This window comes from Delphinus delphis, chromosome 7 (assembly GCF_949987515.2).
Source record: "Delphinus delphis chromosome 7, mDelDel1.2, whole genome shotgun sequence".
Taxonomy (NCBI): Eukaryota; Metazoa; Chordata; class Mammalia; order Artiodactyla; family Delphinidae; genus Delphinus; species Delphinus delphis.
Window position 1 is genome coordinate 47,042,433 of NC_082689.1, and position 14,374 is coordinate 47,056,806.

Consider the following 14,374-nt stretch of genomic DNA (forward strand, 5'->3'; position numbering starts at 1 on the left):
GAACTACCATACGACCCAGCAATCCCACTACTGGGCATATACCCTGAGAAAACCATAATTCAAAAAGAGTCATGTAGCACAATGTTCACTGCAGCACTATTTACAATAGCCAGGACATGGAAGCAACCTAAGTGTTCATTGACAGATGAATGGATAAAGAAGATGTGGTGCATATATACAATGGAATATTACTCAGCCATAGAAAGAAATGAAATTGAGTTATTTGTAGTGAGGTGGATGGACCTAGAGACTGTCATACAGAGTGAAGTAAGTCAGAAAGAGTAAAACAAATATTGTATGCTAACACATATATATGGAATTTAAAAAAAAAAAAAAGGTTCTGAAGAACTTAGGGGCAGGACAGGAATAAAGACACAGACGTAGAGAATGGACTGAGGACATGGGGAGGGGGAAGGGCCAAGTGAGAGAGTGGCATGGACATATATACACTACCAAAGGTAAAAGAGATAGCTAGTGGGAAGCAGCCGCATAGCACAGGGAGATCAGCTCAGTGCTTTGTGTCCACTTAGAGGGGTGGGATAGGGAGGGTGGGAGGGAGAAGCAAGAGGGAGGGGATATGGGGATATATGTATATGTATAGCTGATTCACTTTGTTGTGCAGCAGAAACTAGCAAACCATTGTGAAGCAATTATACTCCAATAAAGATGTTAAAAAAATAACCTTGTGAAGTTTTTAAAGTTTTAGCAAAATACACGGTAACTCAAAGTGAAAAAATAATAATAAAAAAAATAAAAACAGTGGAGTTTGTTAATTGCAACAACTGGTAGAAATGGTAGAACAAGTGTGGATGTACAGAGGGAAGATACAGTTTTTACAGGTGTCATTCATAAGTTAATTGTTAAATAAAGTGTAAGATTCCATCATCTTCGTAATGTAGGTCATGACAGCCTTATGTAAGTGTACTAGTGCTGCTGAATGTAAAAAGTACTTTTCAATATTACCGTTTTACTCAAAGTATATCAAATATATTTGAAAAGAAAAATTTCCAGTTGCTTACTCTAATCTATAAACTTTTTTATATCTAATGATTATTGACACTGCTGATCAATTTGATAAGAATGAATAGGTCAAATTATAATATATATGTAAACTTCTTAATCAAATTTCTACTTTCAATATTTTTTAATTTGCAAAATTATACAATAATCATTACTATTTTCTATACCTTGATTACCTCCTTTGGATAAAAATATCCTGTAAATTAAACTCTCTATTAATTTGAAATAATGTATGCAGAAGACTGGTATAATCTTTCATTGGATCAAAGGGACTGCCTATAAACACTTTAATAACTATATTTATGTTTCAAAAGTGACATGTCTCCTCCAAAGCTTAAATGAATTTCAGACATCTAAATAAATAGTACTTGATGAGAGATTTATGTGCTGTTTTTATAAATAGATTAGATTATAAAAAATTAGAAAATACCTGACTTATTGAGAGTAATTCCAGTCGTATACAGAAAATTATCCACTTTCAAAAACTGTTGTAGGACTGTAAGGTAGCCTGTAACGTTGCTAATGTGATGGCTGTTGGGTAGTCTAATTAAGGCTTTTGAAAACTGAACACTTGGTTGAGATTTGGCATCTGGAAAAAGGAAACCTCATTAGCAAATAGACAAAACAAATGCATATTAAGCACAGCACTATTGGTCAGGACATTTTACCCTAAGTGAACCAGTTATTTCTAAAACATTACTGACATCTCCTAATTATAATTATTATTTTATATTCAGATCTGAATAAATAAGAAATGCCCCTTTCTTTAGATCATACAAGGCACCTTTAGCCTAGAGAGTGCTTGATTCACTTGCCCAGAATTTCTTCACCCTTTGAGTTTCACTTCTAGGGAACCACACATTGACCCATGTGGTTCACTTGGGGTTTCATTTCTGTAACAAGAGTAGAGGTAATGGTGCATGCCAGAATGGGCTGAAACCAGTCAAAAGCATCTCATTATCCTGTTGGTCACAGTGATTTGTTGAACTATGGGACTTGTGACAACCACAGTTAATGAGATAAAATGTGAGTTTTGCTTGGACTTCTAGGGGAAAAGACCTTCTATTCCCCACTAGATTTTATGTGAGCAGATATATGTCTGGGAGTTGCAAAAGCCATCTTGTGACCAAAAATGAGAGCTCCTTTGAAAATGAGACAATATTTAAGGACCGGAGAGTTGAGAAACAGAAAGAGTAAAACTAGTTCTCAATTATTTCAGCTGAAGCCCTGATCAAGCCATGTCTAAAGGTGGTCCCATTCCTACACTTATCAATCATTTGAGCAATAAATAAGTGCTTCCTTTGGGCTTAAACTAGTTGCGGGTTGGGTTTTCAGCAACTTGCAACAGAAAGTATCTTTGATGATAAGCCATATACTTAAGTGGGTAGGTTTCTGCATCAGGCAATTAAACATGCATTAAAAGTTTTTCAAATGCCAGGCATTCAATTTATAAATATTATCTCATGTAAATAACTTTGAATTGACTATCCTCTAATTTATCGAGAACCCAGGGACAATATTGATTTTTTTCTGTATTCAGCAGATCTTTAACAATTCAAGGGTCAACTCATATCATTAAAACTAAAAATTATCAGAAACAATCAGTTAAGTTCTTAGGATGAAAAAAGTATCCATTTTTAAAGAGTTACATGACAATAAAAAATAAACTATACACTGACTGAGAATTATCTTACATTGTTTTATTTATCATTTATGTATGAAGCTAGAAAAATGGTACCTGGAAAATAAACAGTTAAGGGATATAAAGAAAAAAACAACACATCTATATTATCCTTGTTAAATTGCTTTGAGGGAACAATGTAATACCTTTTGATCCCTTACAGGTACTATCTACAACTTACTTTTTTAAAATGTGTGGCTTAATTATGATGAAAATCCAAACTTCTTTACAACTGAAAACATGTACACTAAAGGAAATGTCTAACTGAACTTCTCTAAGGTTTTACACATTCCTGAAGTTCCCAATTTTTGCTGCTCCTTTTACTACAAATATATTTACACACAGGCCTAACATACTTTTCACTACACAAAATGAACAACTTCCTGATAAAATCTTAGAAGGAAAAATATTAACGTTTTCTGGAAGTTAAGAAGTGAGGATGTGTACTTTCCTAAGGAAAGATTTAACATCATCAGAAACATCCATCCCTTCTTAGTTGGCCTCACCAATAGGTCAACTCTTAGGGAAATGAGGCAGTAAAAGGAATTCCAGAGGGCTCACAGTGTTCTCACAGAGATGGGCACATGGCATGTGCAGTGCCACCCAGACAGACGAGAGCACACCACAGCTTCGTACAGTGGCAAAGGAGTGGTACATGAACATGCTCACGCTGACCCTTTTCATATAACCCAGCAGAAATTACAATTTGTGATGGGGTTTGAAGAATCCAGGAAGGAGTAGGATGTGTCAAGATAAAACCAAAACAAACAAATGAAGCAGGACTGTGGAGAACCTGATTTCACTAAGGTCCCAGCAGTGTACAATGTGGCCTCTCTCTGCAAACATGTACTTCCTATTTACTTTCCACCTTTCATACTCAACGCTACATCCACCCATTCTGCCATGCACCGGCAAACTCAGTGCAAGAGTAAGAGATTCTACTGCCTTGCTCAGTAAATTACTCTAAGATTAATCAAGCCCTAGTTAATTTTTTCCAAATGATAGTGTTAGGCTTTCTTTTTTAATACATTAGGACTAAATAAGATAAGCTTCTGAAGATGAAGAGAACTTCAAAAACAGTTCTTTTTACCATGACTCTTGTATTGGACTTTGAGGTTTTCTGCCTTTACCAGTCATTCTTATTATGCTTTAGTTCTCAACATTAATTTCCCAAAAGAAACAAAAGCCAATTATTGTCATTTATAGGGGTTTTACATAATATGCAGTTAAGAGTCACAAAATGCTGGGACTAGTTAAGGGGGTAAGGAGGTGAGGTAAGGATAAAACTGTCATCTTCGTGGTTGGTAAAGCAGAGCTGGAGGACACAGCTTGAATCAGACCCCAAATCACGCTTCCTGTATTCCTGCCCTTGGGATATGTGAGTGGGGCAAATCATGTCTGCCAAGCAGATACTTAACTCCCCAGCCTCAGACCCTTCCCACACAGGCAGCAAGATTAATGTCAGAGGCAGGAATGAAAGTGACCTGCAAACTAGAAAGCCCCAGAGATCTGAGTCCTTTTCCCAATTTCACCAACCACTAAAGCTCAGTGAGAGATGTGATTTGGAAAGCAGTTCAGGGACTCTTTCCAGTACTTCTGAAAGTCAGATGTTCTACTGGGGGTGGCTAAAATGGTAAAAGAGAGAATGATTCCCACTACACACACACACACACACACACACAAATGCTATAGTTTGATAGTGAAATAAGAATCAGTTCAGATCAACTTATAGTCAGTACTAATCATCCCTGATCAACTTAGATTTTTCCCACCTTATAATCAACACTGATCCACTGGTGAAGAAGTATAGTTATACAATATAATCACAATATAGTCTCTTTACTTACTAGCTAAGTAAGAAGTGGTGTACTTACCAGCTAATTTTCCAGTAATTAAAACAGTGTCTTCAAATAGCCATATATTTGCTTGGCTTTGCGGGAACAGTGAAAGTGTAACTGATGAATATACTGTGAAATATAGCATAATTAGGATATTTTATTAGACATGGGGGGGGAAAACTGGGACAAATATAGTTCTGCTCTGGCAGGTCCTAAAATTGTGGGGAAAAAGAAGTTCTGTGATGGGAAAAGCAATTCAAAACAAAGGAAGAATGCATGTATAATATGATGGAGGAAAAAAAGGAACATAATAAAGTGAGACGATTTGGCATTACTATTTTACTAATTTTTTAAAATTTTATAAGTAGTTTGTACCAAGGTGACTAATAATGTTCTCTAACTAAGCCCAGATATATTTGGTCAAGTTAAATGCTTAAACAACCCTCTGCTATTTTCTCTATATAATCGTTACTTATTTCCTTCTTATACTGAATAATTTTTAAGCCGTTTTTTCCTGGCCCCATGATTCAAGGTTCTCTCAGATGGGGAGTATATCCACTCTTCTTTTTTAACTCCCCATACAAAGGTGCAGTGCTCTTCTTCACAGTGTGGTTCACCAAACAGACTGTGCTTTGCCAAAGGAAGAAACAGTTTAACACATAAAATGATCCAGAGGCAACCTTTAGTAGTAGGGAGGATGGGGCTGGACCCGCCTACAAGAGTAGGCACCTGAAATGCCTGGTGGGATGAGTAAGTGCAGATCCCCTGAAAGATAACTAAATTCTTTCAAGATCAGGAACAAGAGGCAGGGACAAAAGACCATCGTTTTATAAGCAAGACCAAATCAAACAACCTGACCAATCCTGCAAAAGAAAAATAAGTTCTGAGGCATCACCTAGAGTTCAAGTTCTCACTGATCTCTCTCCTCCATGCAATGCAAGTAAATATCAACAGAAATGATACAATACCCCTAAATCACTTAAGAAAGGATAAAACACACTTGCATGAGAATACTTTTAAAATTTGGAGATATTTCAAAGAGCTGTAAAGGAAATACGGAAAAGACAGGATAAAATATTAAAAGTATACGATGATGTATGGGTGGATGTAAAATAATATACTTTTTTCTTAAGTAGGAATAGAGGACTACCAAATGAAAGTAATTTTAATTGAGAATACACTAACATTTAGATGGATTGTTAGACGTATTAGATTGGAGAGGAGGTGGTTAGGGTAGTAGCTTGGACCCGAGATGATTGTATCCCATATTTGGATACTTTCTTAGTCCCAGGGAGGTTAAAAAGGGCTCTTCTATTAAACCTGAGGAGAATCTTTCAGAAAGTCACTTAAACTTGGATTCAGATTTCCTTTGACTTTAAAAAATGTTTCTGATTATAAACGGGATATATATCCACTCTGGAAAAGTTGAGAAATACAGAAAAGGAAAGAAGAAAATGATGGTCATCACAATACCACCACAGAGACAACCACTATTAGTATTTCAGTGTAGCTCTTCCTGGATTTTTCCTGTGATTTTGTTTTTAAAAAGAGGGAGTATGATATTGTATACAGAATATTTTCACCCTGCTTTTTCACTTAAAATAATATTGTAAGCATTTCTGTTCCTCAATAGAAACTTTCATAACATTTTCAAGGTCACATATTTCTTAAAGTATCAAGATTCACTTAACCACTACACTGTACAATACTGTATATTTAGATTGTTTCCATTTTCACTATTACAAAATAATATTTGACTCAACATCCTTGTGCACAGATATCTGTCCACTTTATTTGTATGTTTGTTTTTAGGATATATTCCCAGCAGTCAATGATGATGAAGATTTCGAAGACACTGACACACACATTTCAAAGTTGTTATCCAGATAACACTGCCGACTTCTCCCACCAGCAGTGTTTGAGGATGGCCATCTTGCCCAGCTTGTCAATATTGAGTATGTTCACTTTTAAAAAATGTTTCTAAAGTGAAAAAATCTAAGAAATGTGTATTTTGGAGGCGTACTTGGATTATTAGGAAGGTAAAATATTTTATCGTATTTACTAATCATTTGTATTTCCTGTTTTGAAAACTAAGTCATGATTTTATCCATTCACCTTATTTAGGCAGGGCCTTGGTTTTTTACTGATGTGTATGAATTCTTAACACATTAAGGATATCATTCCTTATTATTTCATATATTTTTTTACTACTTTTTAAAATTATGGGGAAATCTACCTTTTATGACATCTTTCATTGCTTTTCAGTTTAAAAAGACCATCCTAAAAAAATAAGATAGTTTATTAAATTTAATATAATTTAATTTTCCATATTTTAACTTTCTGAGCAATATATTTTGGAATATGGATTCAAATTAATTTACTCCAAATAGTTAACCAAAGTATCCCAATATTACTTTTTGAATATTCAGCTTTTTCCTCAATGATTTATGATTCCTATCATAGATTATATTTTTTATGCCTACTAGTATCTGATTTGTACCACATTACAAATCATAGTACAATATCACTTAATTCTGTAGCTATATATTTTAGTTATCTGGAATGGCAAATTGCCTCTAATAAATCGTCTTTTAAAACAAGATTTCAGGTATTTTGACACATCTGTTCTTTAAGAGTTATTTTGCCAAGTGTTTTGTTAATGCATTAAATCTATAAATTAATCTGGGAAGAATTCAAATCTTTACAATGTTCAAGCTAAGAAAAAATATTTTTCCAGTTTCTGTTGCTTTAGTTGATTTGGTTTTTTTTTTTTAGGTCTATCAGTAACATTTGGTAGTTTTATTTTCCCTCCCCACAGTTACTTCACTTTTTTTTGTAGGTTTCCCTGCATATTTTGTTTGTTCTTGTTGTTCTGAGAGGGATTTCTTTTCATTATTTTTCCTAATTGTTTATTACTTCTGGTATATAAGAACATGTATTGATTTGTAGCAATACTTATTTGTAGTTTTCCAGGGATATGATCATAACCAGAAAAAATGGTTTTGATTCTTCCTTCCTAATAGCTATTCCCTTTTTTTAATCTGTTAATATCTTTTTGCTCTGATAATAACTTCTACTACAATGTAAAATAATATAGACATCTGTGTTTAGTTTCTTATTTTAGTAGGATCACCTCTAATATTTTACAGTTAAGTATGATTTTGAGATACCTAAGGATATCTTTGTGGTCCTAGTTTTTAAAGAGTGTGTTCTTGGTTAGGCATGAATGGTGAACTTATAAAATGCATTTCAGGCAACATTTCAGGCAATTGTTGATATTATCACATATTAGTTCTAATTTGTTCTACTAATATGATACATAAAATTAATGAAGTTTGACATCCTTATAGTTCTGCAAAGAAGAAAAATCCTACTTGGTCTTGACAGTATCCTATATTTAAATAATGGTGAAATTCTTTTCTGTATTGTTTAGGAATTTTACATTTAGAGTTATAAGTATGACTGGTCAATAGAGAGGTGTGTGTATATGAGAGACAGTATGCACACATGAGGGCATTTAATTTTGTATTACCTTTGTTAGGTCTCAGAATCAAGGCTGTACTGATTCGGTAAAATGATCTGGGGCACTTTTCCTTATAGCCTTTGAAGTTATTTTTACCCAGAACATTTTACCCATGGTTATTAATCTACCTCATCTAAAATCAATATACCATTTATATTATCACAAAATTGTTTGTTTTATTGGATTTTTAAGATTATTGCCAAATTTTTTGATAATTTTTATGATTTTTAAAGCTTTTATATATTTTTATCTTTTATTTCCCTCATTTTTGTTTAAATTAGCTAGATGTATGTATAATTTACTTCAAAGAACTAACACTTTGTCAATTATTTCTTTTTATTTTTCTAATATATGCCAATCTACTTCAATCTTTTTATTTCCTTTTTCCCATTTTAGTTGGTTTCGTCTTTCATTATTTTTCTCACTTTTGTTGAATGAATAGTTGTACTTAATTTCTGTCTTTAAAAAAATTTAAAGCATTTGATACCATGAAGTCACCTCAAATACATCCTTATCTGGATTTTCCAGTCATTTTATTACAATTTCACATGAGTCTTATTAAATTATCTAATTCATTTTTCATTTTCTTTCTCATTCTAAATTTAAATAGTTCAGGAATTCAAATGTTTCCATTATGAAACTAAATAAAATATCTAAAACCTAACAACAAGAACCACCACAATAAAAAATAAAATTTTTAGAAAGATTGACTACCTAATGTATCATCCTTCCAGTCAATCAGACTTGTATTCTGGTACCTTGTATGGCCAATTTTCCCAGTATTCAATTAGTTATAATCACTCCTACCAATTTTTTTCCAGCTTTATTGAGATATAATTGACAGCTAACATCATGTAAGTTTAAGGTGTACAATGTGATGATTTGATATGTTTTTATATTGTGAAATGATTGCCACAATAATTAATAATTCTTTCTCCAGTATGCCTCTTGTACTCTCACCTCTCCTTTCCATTTCCTTTCTTACATCAGGCTACTGTCCAGCAGCACAACCACAGCTTCATAGCCAGGCTCCCTGAATCCATTTTAGCCCTGCTGTTGCCCTGTTCTTTATACACTGTAAATTCAGTTTCTAAATTATTCGTCACATAAATCTAAACTGTTCATCTTATCTTTTGAGACTGTCCTTTAATTATCTGGCCCTTTACTTTACTTTGGGCCAGATAATTTACTTTACTTTACTATCCTGCTTCTAACTAATTCTTTGGGCATGCCACACCCCTCTCCGCCACCTGCAGACAAGCTTTGTGCCAGAGCAGAGCTGTAGCTCGGGATTCCTTCAAGCTTCTGTAGAAGGAAAAAGACCTTCATGTTTTCTTCAAACTGGCACGCCTTTCTACCTCCTTATATTGGCTTCACATAGTCTCATTTTCGGTTTATCAGAACAAGAGAAAAAAATCATTTACATTTAGTGAAAGCAAAACATTGTTTAACTGCTTACTTGGCATTCTTCCAGTCTTCCAAGGCAGAGGTGTCAACACATAGCCATCTTTGTAAGCAATAATGGTTAGGCTGAGTCCTAACTTGTAGGGTACTCTTATCAACACTGCTCCATTGTTTCTAGTTACTGTGGAATTTGTCTTCGTGTAGTTTACAAACACTTCTACAACTGCTTGACTCAGGTACTGACGACTGATGATGTCATTCACCTGGACCTTCAGCATAAATACAGACACTGGAAGAGAAAAAGAAAATCGCAGCACGTTATATCCTAGAAAGCATATGTCACTATACTTTAAAATGTCATTTAAGGCACCTGAACCAACAGTACAAAACTGTTGAAAAATTTAGGAAATACATACACATGGATGGATAGAAAGAGGTGTTAAACATTCCAACAAATTCATTATTCTCCCTAAAACTGAATAAATTTGAATTTATTATTAACACGGCGCAGGATTATCACTCCATTTTCTCTGCCATTTAGAAGAAGAAGGGAGAACAGTGAATAATGGAAAGAGTTTCTGGCTTTAGGAAAATAATTTTTACTTTATGTTACTAATTTCTAATATTATCAAGTTATATAGATTTAATACTAATTTAAAATACAGTCAAAGGTCTTAGAATAAAATGCCATCTCACCAAACCCCTTAGTGCATGGCTAGCTCCTTTATTTTGTTCTGTTGTCTGGAAAGCAGGGGATGTGTTTTAGTTCCAAATTACAAAATATCAAAACAGAATCTCAGATGCACCTAGAGAATATTATGCTTAGTGAAATAAGTCAGAAAGATGAATACTATGATGTCACTTATATGTGGAATCTAAAAAATAACACTAATGTATATGCAAAACAAACACATTCACAGACATAGAAAATAAACTTAAGGTAATCAAAAGGGAGAGGGAAGGGGGAGGGACAAATTAGGGGTATAGGATTAACAGATACAAACTACTATCTATAAAATAGATAAGCAACAAGAAGGTATTGTATAGCATAAGGAATTATAGCCGTTACTTTGTAATAACCTATAATGGAACATAATCTGCAAAAATACTGAATCACTATGCTGTATACCTGAAACTAAGATTGTAGATCAACTATACTTAAGTTAAAAAAAAAACCCTTTTTCTAAAATATAAAAAAACATTATCCATTAAATATATAGATACAACATGTGAAAATAATAAAGTCAAGAAAATAAGAATTAAAGCTTTTTCTACTTAAACCTCCAGCCTTATAGATCTTGACAATGTGTCCATGCATTTACCAATGATAATGTCTGGCTACAAAAGAACTTTTACCATCATGGAAATGCCTTTGCAAAGCCTGTATCATAACACCTTTGCTAAAGATGCCTTATCTTCTACCATAATGGGCTCTGCAGCCAGTCAAGGTCCATCTCTGCCATTCCCTAGACATGTGACTTTGGGTGAGTTACTCACCTCTCGGTCCATTTGCTCATCTGTAAAAGCAGGAGATAGCAACTATTTTGAGCTAGTAAAATAAAATAATGCAAATAATGTGCTCAGTACAGTGTTTGGTTGTCACATCTAATGTTAGTATCGTTATTTATAACAAAAATTATTACTTCACAACTGGAGACCACTTCATAAACATGAGTACTTCAATGAGAAACATCTCATAAGGATTAATTATGCTGTTATGCATTTGTGTAAACAAACCCATTTTTTAAAAAGAATTTTTAGCAAGAACATCACGTCAGGTAAAAAATCCTAGTCAACAATGATTGAGTTGCAATATTGCTACAAAACTGTTGTCACACCGTATCTATTTTTTGTTAAGATAAGCTAGACTTTAAATTGCTTTTGACCATACAAAGATATTTTAAATACAAATAGAACCACTGTAACTGCCCAGTCCTAGGAAAGGTATCATTCAGCAAGTTATAAAATAGTCCTTAACCTTTTAAAAATCAAAAAATGAGGTTAAATGTTATCCAAACACAATTCTTTACATATTTAGACACAAACATATTTTTCATATATTTCCTCATACATGATAATAATTAACTCTAATAAGAACTAAAATGTGTTGGCGGTTAATGAACCAGGCATTGTGTTAATTTTTAAGTGCATCATTCCATTTTCTCTTCAAAACATCCCCGTTAGATAGATACGACTGTCTTCATTTCATATATTGGTAACTGCAGGTTAGCACGGTTTGTAAGTTGGCCATGGAGGAAACCAGACACAAACTTGCCGCAGTCTCTCCTCAAAGCTTGTGCTCTTATTGCACTACAATTGCCTGATTATACCCTTAAAAGCTACTCTAGTCCCACTTTAGAGCATGGAAATGGGAAGAACTGGGGGAAAAAATGACTCCTGTAGAGTCATACCTTAAAATGAGGTTCCATTAGTATATCTGAAAAATGGTTAATTTCCAAAACAACTTTGTATATATTCAAATGTAAATATGGAGAATAGATTACAAGGAAAAATATAGATAACTGATGTTCATCCACACCTCTACTTTCTCGGCATTTTTAATAATAAAAAGCCTTTGTGGGAGGTTAAATTATTTGTGAGCAGTCATTACTATCATTACTTTTAATAGAAAAATTCAGGAGCATCTGGTACTAAAAGGTCAACTAAGCCTTTGGCTGTAACTCCAAGCTTTCCTCAAATTATTTAACTACCTCCCCATCATATAAATTCACACTAAAATAAATCATGTTGCTAACAATTTAAAATCAAAATATGAAAAAGGGCTAGGAATAAATACATGTTCCTGTTGCCAAGCCTTGTGTGTATATTATCAAAAAACATCTCAATATACCTTTGTAAAATATATAATATCAAGTCCATTTTACTGATGAAGAAGTGAGATTTCAGACATTCAGGCAGCTATGCAAACTGCCTCAAATCTCACAGTCATTAAGAAGCTGTGTCAATACAGCAGAAACTAACACAATATTGTAAAGCAATTATACTTCAATAAAGATGCTAAAAGAAAAAAAAAAGAAGCTGTGTCAGCCTTCAAGTGTCCCCCCCATGCATGACTCCAAAGCCATCTTTATATCATGTTATAGTGAGTCCTGGGGTCACATTACTCAAGTTAATTCAAGGAATGTATGATTGCAATCATCACTGAGAACTTAAATCCTTATACAACATCAATTAAAAAGAAAAAAAGTAATTATACATACATGCTGATGCCAAACCATGGCTTCAAATTCAAATGGGAAATACAACTCTTAGGCAAAAAAGTAAAAGGTTGCCATATGTAAATAGGGCATGATGGGCTTCTAAACCAATGTCCTTGAATAGAGCCACCTAGTACAAAACACTAGTTATGTGTAGAGGACAAGTAGCTGCTGCTCAATTCAAAATAATTCCCCCAGTCACTTGCCCCTAATCCCCTAGACAAAATGTACTGAGCCACTGGCATAAAGCGTCTAACTAACGCAGGCCAGACAGTCTGTCAGGCCCTCAAAATGGGAAAAAAGATACACAGAGGCTAACAGTTGCTGGAGCTGAATCATCTGAGATAGTCTATGAACTCCTACTCTCTGTGATTTCCAGTGCTTACATGTCCCTCTCCTTCCAGAAGCTGGGTTGTACTGTCCCTCTGTTGATCTGTGAGCTATATCAAAATCCCTCCCCCGAATCTTGTAGCCAGAGTTGGGTTCTGTTGCTTGCTTCCAAAGCAAGTACCTTAAATGACATGGGATACAACTGTAAATATATGATATTTTATTTAATAGGCTACCCTATCTTTTATAAGAGAAGGCAAAGGAGGGAAGGCTAATGTACCAAAAATATGAGAAACCACATAAGAGGGAGGCTGCACATAACTAGAAGATAAGGAATTAACATTCCCTATTAAAATTTGGTAATGGGTCTTATTCAAATCAAATGTACCTACAATGGTTCCTTCAACCGCATTTTCAGGAATGGGACTCAACAGGGAATTTTTATTAATTTGTTTGCTCCAAAGATTTTAGAAATTCTCAGAGCCTTTGGATTTATAGACAAAGTCCAATTGTAGTAAGATCTTAAGCTAAACTCATTAAAAAAAAAAAACCTCTGCATATTCCATATGTTTCATCTTTGTAAAAGTACAGTTGCCAAAATAAGACACCCTAAAGCCTCCTGGCATTCTGAAGCTGGGTTTGATTCATAAAATGTTTTCTAATCCAGAATGGACGATTTTTTTCCACATGTGCTAATAATGTTAATGTAATAAATTTGATGAGAAAATGAGTATCAAATTCAGAAAAAACAATTTGCAAAGGTCACATCTTGGCTATCAAACTCATAGCCTGTCTGTGGAGATCCCCTATGTCTGTACCTTAGATTGCCTAACAGACTTAAGACATACTGTAGACCTGACCAGCACTGTCCTCTCTAGCTCAAATGGGAAAAACTAGTTATTTGTATAATACACACACATTCACACACACACCCTGCTCCCTCAGGCCCAGTTCTAGAAACTTTACACATGTTGTCCAATTTCATCCTAATACAAACCTGCAAAACTTCCCCCTTTTAAGGCAAGGAAATCGAGGCTAAAGTTGAGCAGCTAATAAATTACAGGCAGGATTAACAGGTTCATTTTACTCCAAGTTCCATGTGTTTTACTCCACATTCTCTCTCATTGAAAAGCCTTAGGAATTTGGTTTCCATCATATTCACTAGCTCACTTATTTCCTCCCAACCAGTGCAGAGAAGGAAGTGCTCATTTGCTGATTCTCTGACCTGCTCATCCCCTCTGCTCAGCCTGGTTTTTCTGGCCCCGACATAAGCCGCAGCAAAAATAGCATTAAAATAAAAAAAAAAAAACCCGAAAAACAAAATCTTGGCTGAAAGCCTGGTTACAGCAATTAAAGAGGC

At 34.3% G+C, this 14,374-nt stretch overlaps 1 protein-coding gene across 1 annotated transcript in view; it reads right to left on the bottom strand.

Moving 5' to 3' along the window:
• FAM171B (family with sequence similarity 171 member B) overlaps window positions 1-14,374 on the bottom strand; it is a 65,817-nt gene that overhangs the window by 20,687 nt on the left and 30,756 nt on the right. The window contains exons 2-4 of the mRNA XM_060015618.1: window positions 9,522-9,755; window positions 4,576-4,668; window positions 1,451-1,609 (exon numbers count right to left, since the gene is read on the bottom strand). Of these exons, the coding sequence (XP_059871601.1) occupies window positions 1,451-1,609; window positions 4,576-4,668; window positions 9,522-9,755 (486 nt within the window). The remainder of the gene's footprint in view (window positions 1-1,450; window positions 1,610-4,575; window positions 4,669-9,521; window positions 9,756-14,374) is intronic.